At 46.8% G+C, this 14,284-nt stretch overlaps 1 protein-coding gene across 1 annotated transcript; it reads left to right on the plus strand.

Annotated features, from left to right (window-relative positions):
- The first annotated feature begins 470 nt into the window (after positions 1–470).
- On the plus strand, positions 471–14,036 carry LOC144327042 (uncharacterized). Its single transcript, XM_077925179.1, has 2 exons — positions 471–738; positions 12,619–14,036. The coding sequence occupies exons 1-2, from the start codon at positions 627–629 to the stop codon at positions 13,497–13,499; spliced, it is 993 nt and encodes a 330-aa protein (XP_077781305.1). The 5' UTR covers positions 471–626; the 3' UTR covers positions 13,500–14,036.
- The last annotated feature ends 248 nt before the right edge of the window (positions 14,037–14,284 follow it).

The raw sequence follows: 14,284 nt of genomic DNA on the forward strand, positions 1-14,284 counted from the left end.
AACCAGAGCAGCGCATGGAAACGCCGTTTACCTTCCCGCTGGAGTGGTACCTATTTATCTACTTGCACTTTGACGTGCTTTCGAACTGCTAGGTTGGCAGGAGCAGGGACTGAGCAACGGGAGCTCACCCCGTCGTGGGGATTAGAACTGCCGACCTTCTGATCAGCAAGTCCACAGCGCCACCCGCGTCCCGACTAAACTGGTTGGGCTCCCCTAAATCCGCCTCTGCTTGTGGATTTATGATGGGCATTAGGTTGGCCACCTGGAGAACAGAATGCTGGACCAACCAGGGCTGGGCTCGACACGGCTGAGCTCTCCTTAACGTTCTTGCTAATGCATGCTGCTGTTCCACAATAACTCCATTCCCAAACAATTCCATTGGCCAGGCTCTTTTCGTCATTCCTGTCGCCTCTTGCCAAATTCCCGGTAGGAGGATGCTCTCCAAACATTGCGTCTGCTCTGTTGAAACACCAGGGAAGGTGCTTCCTTGCAGGTGATAGCAACGCACCACGCCCTGGCAGTCTGGGAAACCCAGCCCTTCATCCCATTAGGAAGGATATAAGCGGCACCCCCACTTTTCGAGAACGTCTGGAGCAATTTTCTCTGCGAGGAGCCGGTCGTGACTTATGAAGCGGGGCCCTGAACTTGCCAAAACAGAAAGGATGAAGCTCAGTACCGGCAGGACGCCCCTGGGGGTGAAATCTGCCTTCGTCTTGGCAGCGGTTCTTCTTCTTCAAGGTAGGTAACTGACAGGGTGGTCCCAAGGGGGGGCGGGGCATAATAAAACAGGACTATGAAAAGTTTTGTAGCTCCTTAAACATTAGCACATTCATTGCAGTGTGTAGGAGCTTGTGAAATCTAATGGGCTGCGATTCTAGCTCCACTTACCCGAGATTCAGTAGTATTTCCACAGTTAGGATCGTGTTGTTAGTCTTTTAAGGAGCCGTAAGACATCTTTCTTGCCGGGTGGCGCTGTGGGTTAAACCACGGAGCCTAGGACTTGCCGATCGGAAGGTTGGCGGTTCAAATCCCCGCGACGGGGTGAGCTCCTGTTGCTCGGTCCCTGCTCCTGCCAACCTAGCAGTTCGAAAGCACGTCAAAGTGCAAGTAGATAAATAGGTACCGCTCCGGCGGGAAGGTAAATGGCGTTTCCGTGCTCCCTTGGCCAGTAAAGCGAGATGAGCGCCACAACCCCAGAGTCGTCCACGACTGGACCTAATGGTCAGGGGTCCCTTTACCTTTAAGACCCTTTCTTGGTTTTGCTGTAACAGATTATGGGAGAAAGTCGAGCTGCTTTCTGACTGCTTTTAGCTCCCAGCAACAAAGCCTGTTCCTGTGGTCTGTTTTGCTTCTGAGAATGATGTGGGATCTAGCCAGGTTGGGGGTGGGATGGGGGTAAAAAGGCCCTTTGAGTCACGCAAAAGATGGTGCTACAGCCAGTAATGTCACAAGGAAACAGTGTTGAGCAGTTTCGCAGTTCCTCCTGCCACCAGCCCCACAATACCGTAACAATGGCCACTGGTGGATTTTGGGCAGTGCAGAGATTTCCCCCATACAAGGCACTGAACGGAGGGGGTATATCATCATCATCATTCTATACAGTGGTACCTCAGGTTAAGAACTTAATTCGTTCTGGAGGTCCGTTCTTAACCTGAAACGGTTCTTAACCTGAGGTACCACTTTAGCTAATGGGCCCTCCTGCTGCCCCACGCCGCCATGAGCGATTTCTCTTCTCATCCTGAAGCAAAGTTCTTAACTCAAGGTACTATTTCTGGGTTAGTGGAGTCTGTAACCTGAAGTGTCTGTAACCTGAAGCATCTGTAGCCCGAGGTACCACTGTATTTATGTGGGTATCTACTGAGAATGTCCATAAAAAGCAACTGTACCCAAAGCAATTATTGTGAAAAGAAGAAATATATTTGGGGGGGGGCAGAGATGCAAATGTTGTCCTCGCTCAGAGTGCCATATTACCAAAGTCGGGCCCTGCAATGGCTTTCTCTTCTGGAAAGAAGTAGGATTTACTTTGACTGGGCTGGAAAAAAATGGAGCCTGTTTATGAGTTACCCTAGTAGCTGGTTTGAAATATATGACTAGACACCACAATGCTTAAGAACTATGTTAGGAAAAAATGGTCTTGTGTCCCGGCAGGTTAGGATGCTGGAGGGAATGCTGAGTACACTCAAACACTGATACTGTTCTTCATTCCCCCAGTGCCTGCAAATTTAGAGCAAGGGGATGGTCTAAACTGTGCTCCCTAAATATTTTTGGACTCCCAATTTCCATCATCTCCAGCCAGCCTGGCCCAATGGTCAAGGGTAAAGGGGAATTGTTGTGGAGCAGCATCTTTGAGAGCCACAGCTTAGGCCCCCTGTTTGGAGAGAGACTGAAGGAATTGTAGCCATTATTTCATGAGGCCGGGCAAGCAATCAGCATACCTGTTTGTCAGAGAAATGTTTTATTTTAAAGCAGCAAATGTGTAAAATAGATTTACGTAACTCATCCAGACGGGTGAAAAAGGATTTTAACAATGTAAATGAGAGAGAGAGAGAGAGAGAGAGAGAGAGAGAGAGAGAGAGAGAAACATGCTTATTAACCTTTAGATGGAAATCAGTGAGGGGTAGAAGTACTTGACTTCATCTAGGTCAGGCATGTCCAACAGGTAGATCGTGATCTACCAGTAGATCACTGAATGTCTGCGGTAGATCACTGGTAGATCACTGGCTCCTCCCAAAGAAGCTGAACAACTGTGGCTCCCCTTTAAAAAGCTCAACATTTTACCTCCTCCCTGAAAAAACTCAACAACTTTGACCCGAACCCCCAAAAAGGGGGTTGATCACTGCCAGTTTTTAACTGTGAGTAGATCGCAGTCTCTTGGGAGCTGGCTACCCCTGATCTAGGTCATGCAGTTGTGTGGTATAGTGGTTAGAGCACCAGACCTGGAAGACCAGGGTTCAAATCTCCACTCGGCCATGTGGCTCACTGTGTGATCTTTGGCCAGTCGCTGCATCTGTTCAGGGGGTTGCTGCTTCCGTCTGGACAGGGAGGGAGGGGAGGTTAATATCCAAGTTCAATTATGATGCTCACTGGATAGCTTGGGACAGCATCCCTCGACCCAACCTAGAAGGTTGTCGTAAGAATTACATTTGTAAGAATTGTAAACAGTGATCGCATCAAACATCGGTATTATTGGGCATTTGGTAGGGCCACTTCTCTGCACAGGGCCTGCTACCAACTCCTGAAGTCTCTTCAATGCCTCTTCACCTGCCCGCTCCTCGCATGCAAGCAGTGGCAAGAATGAGGACACTGAGCACCAGCCCATAGGCGCCGACTCCATGGGGCTTGAGGGGGCCCGAGCCCCCTCAAAAATTCGTTTGGGGGGGCTCCGCCCCCCCAATAATCTCCGGCGCCCCTCCAGCAGAGCGCCATCGCCGCCCCTCCCCCAGCCCAAAATGCACAGGGAGGGGCGGGCTGCATGCCTCCTGCCCTCCCTCCCGAGCAAAAGCTCCACCCAATTTCCTTTGGAGCTGATTAATAGGCGCAGCACGCTCTCCCCTATTCGCTCACGAGGAGGCGGCGCCACTTTATTTGCATATTCATGAGCTTATTTATTATTCATGAGCTTTCCCGGGCCCCCCCAATATTTTTTATAAGTCCGCGTCCCTGCACCAGCCTCTTATTCCCAATGGGAGCAGAAAAGCAAAAACAGCAATATTAACATGGGCGCACCTAGTACATCTTGCCCAAGACTTCTCCGAATCTAGAGATGAGCTGATACCAATTGTAAAGAATGTTGGATATAGTTGGACAAAATGACCCTCGTGGTACCTTCCAACTCTACAATTCTAGGAAGTGCTGTGGAAAAGGTTCCCCCTGAGGTTGATGTGGGGGGCGGGGGGAGTGGAATTCAGAAGAAGATCTCAGGCAGACCTTCTAGAGTCTGCTGAGCAACCAGGAAGCATCTCTTCCAAGGAGGACGTGTGCAGGTGCCAAACCTCCATGGCTGTTGTCTGCTTCCCGTCTGCTGTTGTCAAATCAGCCAGTCAACATGGTTGCCATTGCTTATTTATATCTTTCTTCCATGGCACCCATACCCTCAAACCATCCCCATTTGCTCGGGACATTCATGGAATTACAGAAGCCATCCCAACTTCTAATTTGATCCCGGTATGTCCTTTTCGGTAGCGGCGCCCTCCTTGTGGAACCCGCTCCCTTCAGATGTCAAGGAAATAAACAACTACAGTGGTACCTCAGGTTAAGTACTTAATTTGTTCCGGAGGTCTGTTCTTAACCTGAAACTGTTCTTAACCTGAAGACCACTTTAGCTAATGGGGCCTCCTGCTGCTGCTGTGCCGCCGGAGCCCGATTTCTGTTCTTATCCTGAAGCAAAGTTCTTAACCTGAAGCACTATTTCTGGGTTAGCGGAGTGTGTAACCTGAAGTGTATGTAACCTGAGGTACCACTGTATCTGACTTTTAGAAGACATCTGAAGGCAGCCCTGCTTAGGAAAGTTTTTCATGTCTGATGTTTTATTGTGTTTTTACTGTTCTGCTGGGAGCTGCCCAGAGTGGCTGCGGAAACCCAGCCAGCTAGGCAGGGTATAAATAATAACATTATTATTATAGGGATGAGGTGGTGCTGGCTCCCACGAGAGCGCCGCACCTAAAGACATGCATCCTGATTTTTGTTAGAGTAGTGTTGGAGGGTGCATAAAGAGGTCCCAAGTGGTCTCCTACTCAGGCACCGTCCTAACCCCAACCTTCTTAGCTTCAGCAAAGAAGTTGCATCATGTGGCCAGTGCTGTGGGGCCATATCTACCTGTGTCTGAGTTGGCATATCATGCATGGCTCTGGGCCTACAGAGTTTCTATCCCCAAGAAGGAGGAGAAGTACTAGCCGAGTTTGTTAGACTGGTGAAACTAGATTGCTTCTCGAGTGTGCCCAAGGTATCATCCATCTCTAGTTCTAACCCATAATTACCCCTTTGAAGTTGGCGAGTTTGAAAGAGAGCGGCCAAGCTGAAGACATTTAACGAGTTTAATGCCTGCCAAGATGTTAGTAACCCATGTTCAAACACTATCAAATCCTCCTTCAAGAACCATTCGCTATGGGTCTTTACGAGCACTACAAATTTGGTACATGGGTGCTGCCATTCAGCCAACACTGTGGGATGCTCAGACGCTGGCATTCAGCCTATGTTGTGATCAAGGATAAGAGCTAGGTCAGGCCACGATCCTGTCCTCACGGTGACCAACCAGATGCTTGTGGGAAACTCACAATAACGCAATAGGGATCCAACGGATCATTCTGTTTCCTGTCTGTGTTAGTTGGGTATGTGTTCATTCATTAGTCCATTCAGACCCCTTTCCTTTTTTGCATTAATCTACAGTCTGTCTGAAAAATTGAATTTTAAATATCTGCAGTGGAACCTCGGTTTTTGAGCATCTCGGAAGCTGAACGATTTGGAACCTGAATGCCATAAACCCGGAAATAATTGCTTCCATTTTCGAACGCACCTCGGAAGTACAGTGGTACCTCGGGTTACATACGCTTCAGGTTACATACGCTTCAGGTTACAGACTCCGCTAACCCAGAAATAGTACCTCGGGTTAAGAACTTTGCTTCAGGATGAGAACAGAAATTGTGCTCCGGCGGCGCGGCAGCAGCGGGAGGTCCCATTAGCTAAAGTGGTGCTTCAGGTTAAGAACAGTTTCAGGTTAAGAATGGACCTCCAGAACGAATTAAGTACTTAACCCGAGGTACCACTGTAGAGCGGCTTCCACTGCGTGTTTTTCCATTTTTCCCCCAATTGATTTTGACGATTGCCCATCGACCCTCGGTTTTCAAATGTTTCAGAAGTCGAACGGTCTTCTGGAATGGATTACGTTTGAAAACCAAGGTTTCACTGTATTTTTGAAAGCATTTTCTCAGCGTGTACACAGTTATAAAAGCCTACAACTGTTCTGCAAAATACAGAGAAGGGAAAAGTCCAAATCGTGTCTGTGCTCCAATGTTCACGTTAGACTGGGAGTTGCAGATCAAGTTCATTCACATCAAGATTCCTGAAGAATGGAATGCTCCTGCCTCCCTAGTTCTGACGCATTCCAAGTAAGCGTCGGCCCATGGTTTTACTGAACTCGGTTCAGTTTCTTCTGCTGCTGTTATGATCAGGAGCCCTTAATTTGAATTGAAACAGTGATGTGGGCGAGAGGGACAGTCCTCCTGGATGAGAGATGACAGGTTGGCAAGGCATTCACCCATCCTTCCCACAGTTCTGTGTTGTGGCAATTCTGATATGAAGCATTCTGGGATCACAACAAGACTGTGCCTTGGCCAAAGGCCTAGTGGAACAGCTCTGTCTTGCAGGCCCTGCGGAAAGATGTCAAGACTCGCAGGGCCCTAGTCTCTTGTGGCAGAGCGTTCCACCAGATTGGGGCCACGGCCGAAAAAGCCCAGGCTCTGGTTGAGGCCAGTCTAACCTCTTGTGGCCCGGGATCTCCAAGATGTTTTTATTTGAAGACCGTAAGGTCCTTCGTGGGGAGGCAGTCCCGTAGGTACGAGGCGGTCCTGTAGGTACAAGGGTCCTAGGCCATATAGGGCTTTAAAGGTTAAAACCAGCACCTTAAACCTGTGATCACGTGGCGAGGACCCCGTAAGGAGTCTTGCTGCGGCATTCTGCACCCGCTGGAGTTTCTGGGTCAGTCTCAAGGGCAGCCCCACGTAGAGTGAGTTACAATAATCAAGCCTGGAGTATGGCTAACGTTGGGTAAAACCCGTAATCCTTATATAAAAATCAACCTGCTTTGCTAAGCCATCACATGCTAAAATGACTGGTTATAATTTCTAACTAGACTAAGACAGAAACCAGCCAAATAAAAAACCAACTTTGCTAAAAGAGCCAAGAATGTATATGCAACTTTTTCTTTGAAGTCAATGGGGATGCATTATTTCTGGCTGATTTGCAACATCAGAAGAAAGCTCACATCACAGCCGCAGGGTGAACGCTGCTTACGCCTTAAATGACAAGCATGCCTACCAGCAAATACTAGCTCAGCCTTGCATCTCCTCGTCATGCTTTTGTTAAAAAATGCTTCCTTTCAAAGCATAAGAAGAAATCTCCACCAATTTATCCACTTATTCATCATTCCCCCTCCCAAAGGAATATACTTTTTTTTTAAAAAAAATATTTTCTTCAGAAAGGAACACAACGACGACAACAATGCGACAACCCTTGTTGCAGAGAGTGTCTTCTTCTTTGGTGATCACTCGTAGCCGAGTAAGATTGTCTTCCATAAATGCGGTTTTAACAGCGAGTCTGTAAGTGACTGTAGAGGCCAATTCTGGATCCACACGTCCTTCCACAGTGGGGACCTAGGTTTCCGGACAGGAGTTGATCACAGTGAGGGTTTGCCAAGCATGTGCAGAGTCCAACAGCCCACTGGTGTATTTATTTAAGAAAGCTATATCCCTTACAACCCCCCCCCCAAAAAAAACCCCATAAAAGATACAAAATTTAAAACATCAGAAAATTGAAAACATTAGAACAATGTTCGTAGTGCAGAGGCCTCCTGAAACAAAGTCTGTTTAACCTAGCCAGGCCTGAAACTTAGCAGGGACGGCGGCTGTCTGATTTCTCATGGGAAGGAGTTTCAAAAAGTTGGGGCTATGGCGTGAGTTGTGTTTCTGGTCCATGGAAGACCAGCAGTTGTGTTCCCCAATGATGATCTAACTCATCACCTTAGGACATTTGTGGGAAAGGCATTGACCTAGCCCTAGAATTGTAGAATTGGAAGGGACCACGGGGGTCATCTAGTCCAACCCCCTGCAAAGCAGGAATCTTTTGCCCAAGGAGGGCTGTCCTTAAGGCATCCTGGGCCCAATGTTGAAAGGTAGGGGGATGCACATCAAAGCTTAGTTTAAGCAGAGTAACCTTTGATTCACATCTAGGCCTGGGGTTGGAACAAAGACTCTCTCCAAAGTGATCTAGGTACAGTGGTGCCCCGCAAGACGAATGCCTCACAAGACGGAAAACCCGCTAGACGAAAGGGTTTTCCGTTTTGGAGGTGCTTCGCAAAACGAATTTCCTATGGGCTTGCTTCGCAAGACGAAAATGTCTTGCGAGTTCCTGCAGGGTTCCCCCCCCCCCTTTCCCAAGCTTCTAAGCCGCTTATCAGCTGATCCGCTAAGCCGCTTAACAGCTGATCAGCTAAGCCGCTTAACAGCTGATCCGCTAAGCCGCTTAACAGCTGATCGCTAAGCCGCTTATCAGCTGATCCGCTAAGCCGCTTAACAGCTGATCCGCTAAGCCGCTAATAGCGCTAATCCGCTAAGCCGCTAATGGGCTTGCTTTGCAAGACGAAAAAACCGCAAGACGAAGAGACTCGCGGAACGGATTCTTTTCGTCTTGCGAGGCACCACTGTACTTTCAAGTTCAAAATGGCCCCAGGGATTGGAGGGGACGTTTTCGGATGACATCACAGAGTGCTGGTCATTCCACACTGTGTGGAATTTTGGCTTCTTCTGCAGAGCTGCAGAACTCCCGTTGTCAGAGCTTGACCCTCGCGAGAAATAGGCACGTACGGCTTGAACTCCGTGAGAGTGATTTCAAGGTAGGGGGCTTGAGAAACTTGATTTCCTCGTGTTATGATGCAAACCGACTTGACCTGCGCTTCCAGGAACTCGCACACGGATAGGAATGTACTTATCCTTTGGATTCTGCCATTCTCTGAATATCGCAGTTCAGTTCTCAGCTCAAGCAATGCCTTGTGAATGCATTAAAATGCGTAGTTCGGGATAAAAATACGTTTAAAAAGGCATGTATTGGGAATAAATATGTATCAACATACAATTTTGATTACATCTTTAAAAATGGATTTTTGTGGAGATTTTAAAATTTAAGATTAAAGTGGGAATTGATTGGAGCAGACTTTTGAAGAAACACGCATGAAGCAGACACAGACTTGAAGCAGGCTGATCAATCTACAGTGGTGCCCCGCAAGACGAATGCCTCGCAAGACGAAAAACTCGCTAGACGAAAGGGTTTTCCGTTTTTTGAGTTGTTCCGCAAGACGAATTTCCCTATGGGCTTGCTTCGCAAGACGAAACGTCTTGCGAGTTCTTGCGAGTTTGTTTCCTTTTTCTTAAAGCCACTAAGCCATTAATAGCCGCTAAGCCGCTAATAGCTGCTAAGCCGTTAATAGCCGCTAAGCCGCTAAGCTGCTAATAGCTGTGCTTCGCAACACGAAGAAACCGCAAGACGAAGAGACTCGCGGAACGGATTAATTTTGTCTTGCGAGGCACCACTGTATCCTTATTGCAGAGGGGTCTCTGGGGCAACTTGATTCTCACATGCTCCCTAAACCCTTGCAGCCTGGTTCAATATATGCTAATTTTTGCTTGGATGAGAAGGTTGTATAATGCAAGGCAGGATTTAGGTTCCTTTACCCTCTGTTTTCTGCCTTGGGCTCCTTTGCAAGGGAAGATGGGGTATAAATTTATTCAACAAGTATTTCAAAATGATCTTTTTAAAGAATTAAAAAAATGGGGAGTTTTCTTTAAATAATAATAAAGCAAGCCTCCCATTCTGAATCATCTTATTTTCTTGCATGTTGTAGTTCATGAGCAGAGAACCTCTCGGTGCTGTTGCTCTCTAACCCGCCTCATCCCTTAAAATATATATATATATATACACACACAATTGAAAATTTTCAGTGGACAAATAAAGTAAACTCTAATCATCGCTAACCATTGGCCATGCTGGCTCTAGGGCTGATGGGAGTTGGAGTCTAAGCCCACATGGAGGACTCCAGATCCCCCCAATCCTTCTATCGGAAGCAATAGCAGCTTTCATCCCTCAGCTATGAATTCTGCATTCCAGCAAAGGTGTGCTGAAGGTGACAAACAATTTAATTGGTTTCAGGGTGGAGCTGGATCGTTTTGAGACATACAATTAAATTATTGACGGCTGTGCTTCCTTCTATTAAGACCTGAATAAATAAGAGGTTTGGCTGGCCTTTACGAGGGGTCTGCGTCTTTGCCAAGGCGAGCTCTGCTGCCCTGCGTAACTCCTTGACAGTAGAAGTTTGGCAGAAATTATACTTGCCTCTGTTTACATGGCTCTTAAAAGTATACTGCCCTACTTGTCATACGTCCGGGTTTTCCCGGGCATTTTACCAATTCAGTGAAAATCCCATATGTGTCTGGGAGAACCCGGACATATGGCAGACCTATCTTAATGTAAAGAAGCTCGTTTATACAGTACTGCTATTTCTTAGTTGTGGATTTTGGTTTGTTCTGTTTTGTGGGTGGGTGTGTTTTGTCTTTTGTTATAAAGCTACGAATAAAAAAGCTTTAATAAACAACAAATGGTGTTGTTCAGTCAGGGCTTTTGTATTACCAACCAGTATTTATTGATGATTTTGTTATTATTGTACTGTAGTTTTATATGGTGTGGTATTATTAGGAAAGTGTGGTACGTGAAATATTTAAATGAACAAATAACTCATTTACCATTTAAGGATAAGTCAGAAGTCACCTTGATTTTTGGGAGGGGCTTCTGTGCATTTAATCTCTTGGGGCCAGGCCAATCCAACAGGTTAAGCTTCAACTTCACCACTGAGAGAGTAATAGGGAAATTCTCAGCTGGTTGAATTTCTGCCTGATTTTGCTAGTAGCGCTCCTGTGCCTTTAGTATCCACATTTTAGGCAGATATCGAGGAGATGTAGCTTTCCCAGCAAGGAGGTGCAACTGTACCTGTTGATTTTCTACCTGCGAAACACTTAAGAGCCACTTCACTGGGATTATGCAGTGCTGTTACTCAGAGGAAACAATGCCAATGGCAACTTGATTTAGCATACTGGGAAGTTCCTTTTAACCCTGTTTATTTTCCTAAACAGCCTGAAATATTTCCTGGATGTAGAAATCAGCCAATGAGAAAGACTCATGCACAGTATAACTTAGAGACAGCACAATTGAAATCCAGCTCTGCTATAGATTTACTGAACGGGCATGTAAGACTTGCAGGCCTGTTTTGTTTTGGAAGGACTATAGCTCAGTGTAGAACATCTGCTTTGCATGCAGACGGTCCCAGCTTCATCCCTTAGCATCTCCAGGTAGGACCACAAAAGCCCCATATCAGAACACCTGAGATGGACCAGTGGCCTGACTTGGTATGTGGTCCAGCCAGTTAAATAGGAACTGAACAAAATAAGACAACACGATGGCCAATAACAATGGCACTAAACACTATTTATAGACTAATACAAATGATCAGAAATTGCAACCAAAGTCTCTAAATCTTCTTCACCAACTGGAATAATTCAAAAGTTTGATAAATACATAATCTGTCACCAAATATCGCCGGAACAGAGTTCCCGGATAACCAATCTGTTTCGTTCAATGCTTCATCAGCCAGTCTTGATCAATTCTTCATCAGCCAGACTTGTAAGAATTACTATGAGAAGTATACAGTTCAATTTCTTAACAAGCCAATCTTACATGTAAGTAAATATAAACGCTGTAGAAAATATGCTCTGGATCAGTGGTCATATGATACTGTAGTTACAAGTCTGGCTGATGAAGAATTGATCAAGATTGGCTGATGAAGCAGTGAACGAAACAGATTGGTTATCCGGGAACTCTGTTCCGGCGATATTTGGTGACAGATTATGCATTTATCGAACTTTTGAATTATTCCACCACGACTGGTGAAGAAGATTTAGAGACTTTGGTTGCAATTTCTGATCATTTGTATTAGTCTATAAATAGTGTTTTTTGGGGACATGGGTGGCGCTGTGGGTTAAACCACTGTGCTGCTTGGGCTTGCCGATCGGAAGGTTGGTGGTTCGAATCCCTGCGACAGGGTGAGCTCCTGTTGCTCGGTCCCAGCTCCTGCCAACCTAGCAGTTTGAAAGCAAGTCAAAGTGCAAGTAGATAAATAGTTACCGCTCTGGCAGGTAGGTAAACGACGTTTCCGTGCGCTGCTCTGGTTCGCCAGAAGCGGCTTAGTCATGCTGGCCACATGACCCAGAAGCTGTTGGCTCCCTCGGCCAATATAGCGAGATGAGCGCAGCAACCCCAGAGTCGACCATGACTGGACCTAATGGTCAGGGGTCCCTTTACCTTTATAAATAGTGCTTAGTGCCATTGTTATTGGCCATCGTGTTGCGTTATTTTGTTCAGCTTGTCTATATTGCAACACAGGAGTTTGTTTAGGAGTTAAATGGGAACAGCACCTGATCATAGGGCTGATAGGAAGATAGATGGATAAGGAAACATTGTCACCTGTCCTATGTGTGTTCCATAGGATGTAGGGTGAGGCCTGCACTTAAACTCTCAATCCCTTGGGAGTCATTGGTGTGTGGGCGGCTGCCTGAGGCAGCAACAGGAGCAACACCTTAGATGAAGCAAGAGGAAAGGAACCTGCATATTCAGAGAAATCACGTGGTACAGAGCAGATCTCTGGGGAGTATACTGCTTGCTTGTTCTTTGGCTAATGGTGTTTCCTCATATGTCCCTAAAACACCTGCGTAATGTACAAACTGGGCTTGGGCATGTGGCATGGGTGTCTCAGTTTATAGGCTCACCGTTTCACAATCTCTCCCCTTTGTGGTCCCTTCCCAGGTGTGACATGTATGAGCCTTCGAAGCACCGCTGCAACAAGCGCTCCTGTATCCCTCAGCGTGGCTAATCCATCAGTGGCCGGTACCCTTGAGGAGGAGGAGACCCTGGATGAAAACGAGCTTGATGCCAATGAGCCTAAAATGGATTATGACGAGGCCGACCGTGACGACTCCCTGGAATACGATGGGACCGTTTCACTTGACAAAGTAGGCGCAACCGAGTCCCCAAAAGACACCATGAAAGAAGACACCAACGAGGAGGGAGCAAGTAACGTGGAAGTGTCCCCAAAGGAGAACAGGCGAGTGGAAACCAACTTTTTGGAAGAGGTAGACCCAACTGACCTCGATGATGCCCTTAACTTTATCAGTCTCATTGCCAAGAGAGCTGCTGAGGAGCTGGAAGAGGAAGAGGCAGAGGAAATGATGTCAAGTGACGACGATGCTCTTAACTTCATTAGGCTGGTTGCCAAGAGAGCCGCTGAAGAGGAGGAGGCAGCTGAAGAAGGGAAGCCAGTCGACGAGGATTCCTTTTTGTTTACCGACCTGCCCAAAGTCTTGGGGCCCTTGCTGAAAGCGTTTTCTAGCACGCCAGAAAATTCTGAGGCTCCCTCACCAGATGACTTCTTTTCTTGGTTTCCTGACCTGAAGAAACTGCTGGAGGATCCCAAGCCAGCTGGCAGCAGATCTTATCTGCCTACTTCTCCACAGCCAGCCCTACAAATATCCCCCGCCTCTCCCCAGCCCACTGGAACTGAAGTCCTTTCCTCCCCATCTCTGCCAGAAGCGTCAGCCTCCACTGCCCAACCAACCATACCTGAACCTCCTCAGACAAGCCAGCCTTCTCTCCCAGAAGTCCCAGACTCAGAAGAGAGATTTTATTAAGCAGGCATAGCCAAGCAGTCCTCACCTTTTTGGAGAATGAGGAAAATGAAACAGGAAGGCTGGTCGGGAGTCTCATTCCTCCAACCTCCTCTTTCTCCTTGAGATCACCTCTATTTCTTATTATTAACAAGGTATAAAAAGTCAGCACAATATACGCTTTTAAAAACACACCGTTTTTCATTTGGCAATTTAATACTGCATCTACCCAAGAGCTACACAAAGGTGTGTTGTACTTAGAGATCGGAGGAGAAATTCAATTTGGTTTGCATTTGAATTGGAGCCTGCCTAATTCGCACATCCCAAATCTGCGTGTGAACAGAAACGCTGCCTTATCTTAGTGGGCAGACTTATCTATCCCTAGCTGTATTTGGGCATAGTGAATCAACTCTGCTTTGTTTCCTTAAATACAGCCCAGCCTCCAGATTCTCCCCCATCTTCATTAAGCTAGGAATCTGCTGCAGGGTTGTATAAAGAGCACTGCCAAAAAGCTGTATATCACCTTGCTTAATAAACCTGTTTGGTTACTAGTACCTGCGTGGAGCCTAAATCTGTAGTCAAGGTTCAAGTGACAAGAACAATTACCACTGGGATTTGTGGGTACTGTGGTGGGATAGAGAGGGCGAAATAAATGGGGAGGAGAATAAGAGAGACAACATCATAGGTTCTTTTGTCACGTGTGTCCGCAGACCCGCCAAGTCTCCCTGTTTTCCAGGGACAGTCCCAGATTTACAGAAGCTGTCCCAGTTTCCGATTTGCTCCCAGAATGTCCCGCTTTTCCATAGGAT

The sequence above is a fragment of the Podarcis muralis genome, chromosome 2 (assembly GCF_964188315.1).
Source record: "Podarcis muralis chromosome 2, rPodMur119.hap1.1, whole genome shotgun sequence".
NCBI classification, from domain to species: domain Eukaryota; kingdom Metazoa; phylum Chordata; class Lepidosauria; order Squamata; family Lacertidae; genus Podarcis; species Podarcis muralis.

What these genes read in the sequence shown, in the direction of transcription:
- LOC144327042 (XM_077925179.1), top strand. Translation starts at nt 627, where the DNA reads ATGAAGCGGGGCCCTGAACTTGCCAAAACAGAAAGGATGAAGCTCAGT. An exon ending in AGCGGTTCTTCTTCTTCAAG is followed by an intron (nt 739 to 12,618) that starts GTAGGTAACTGA and finishes GTCCCTTCCCAG; the next exon opens with GTGTGACATGTATGAGCCTT.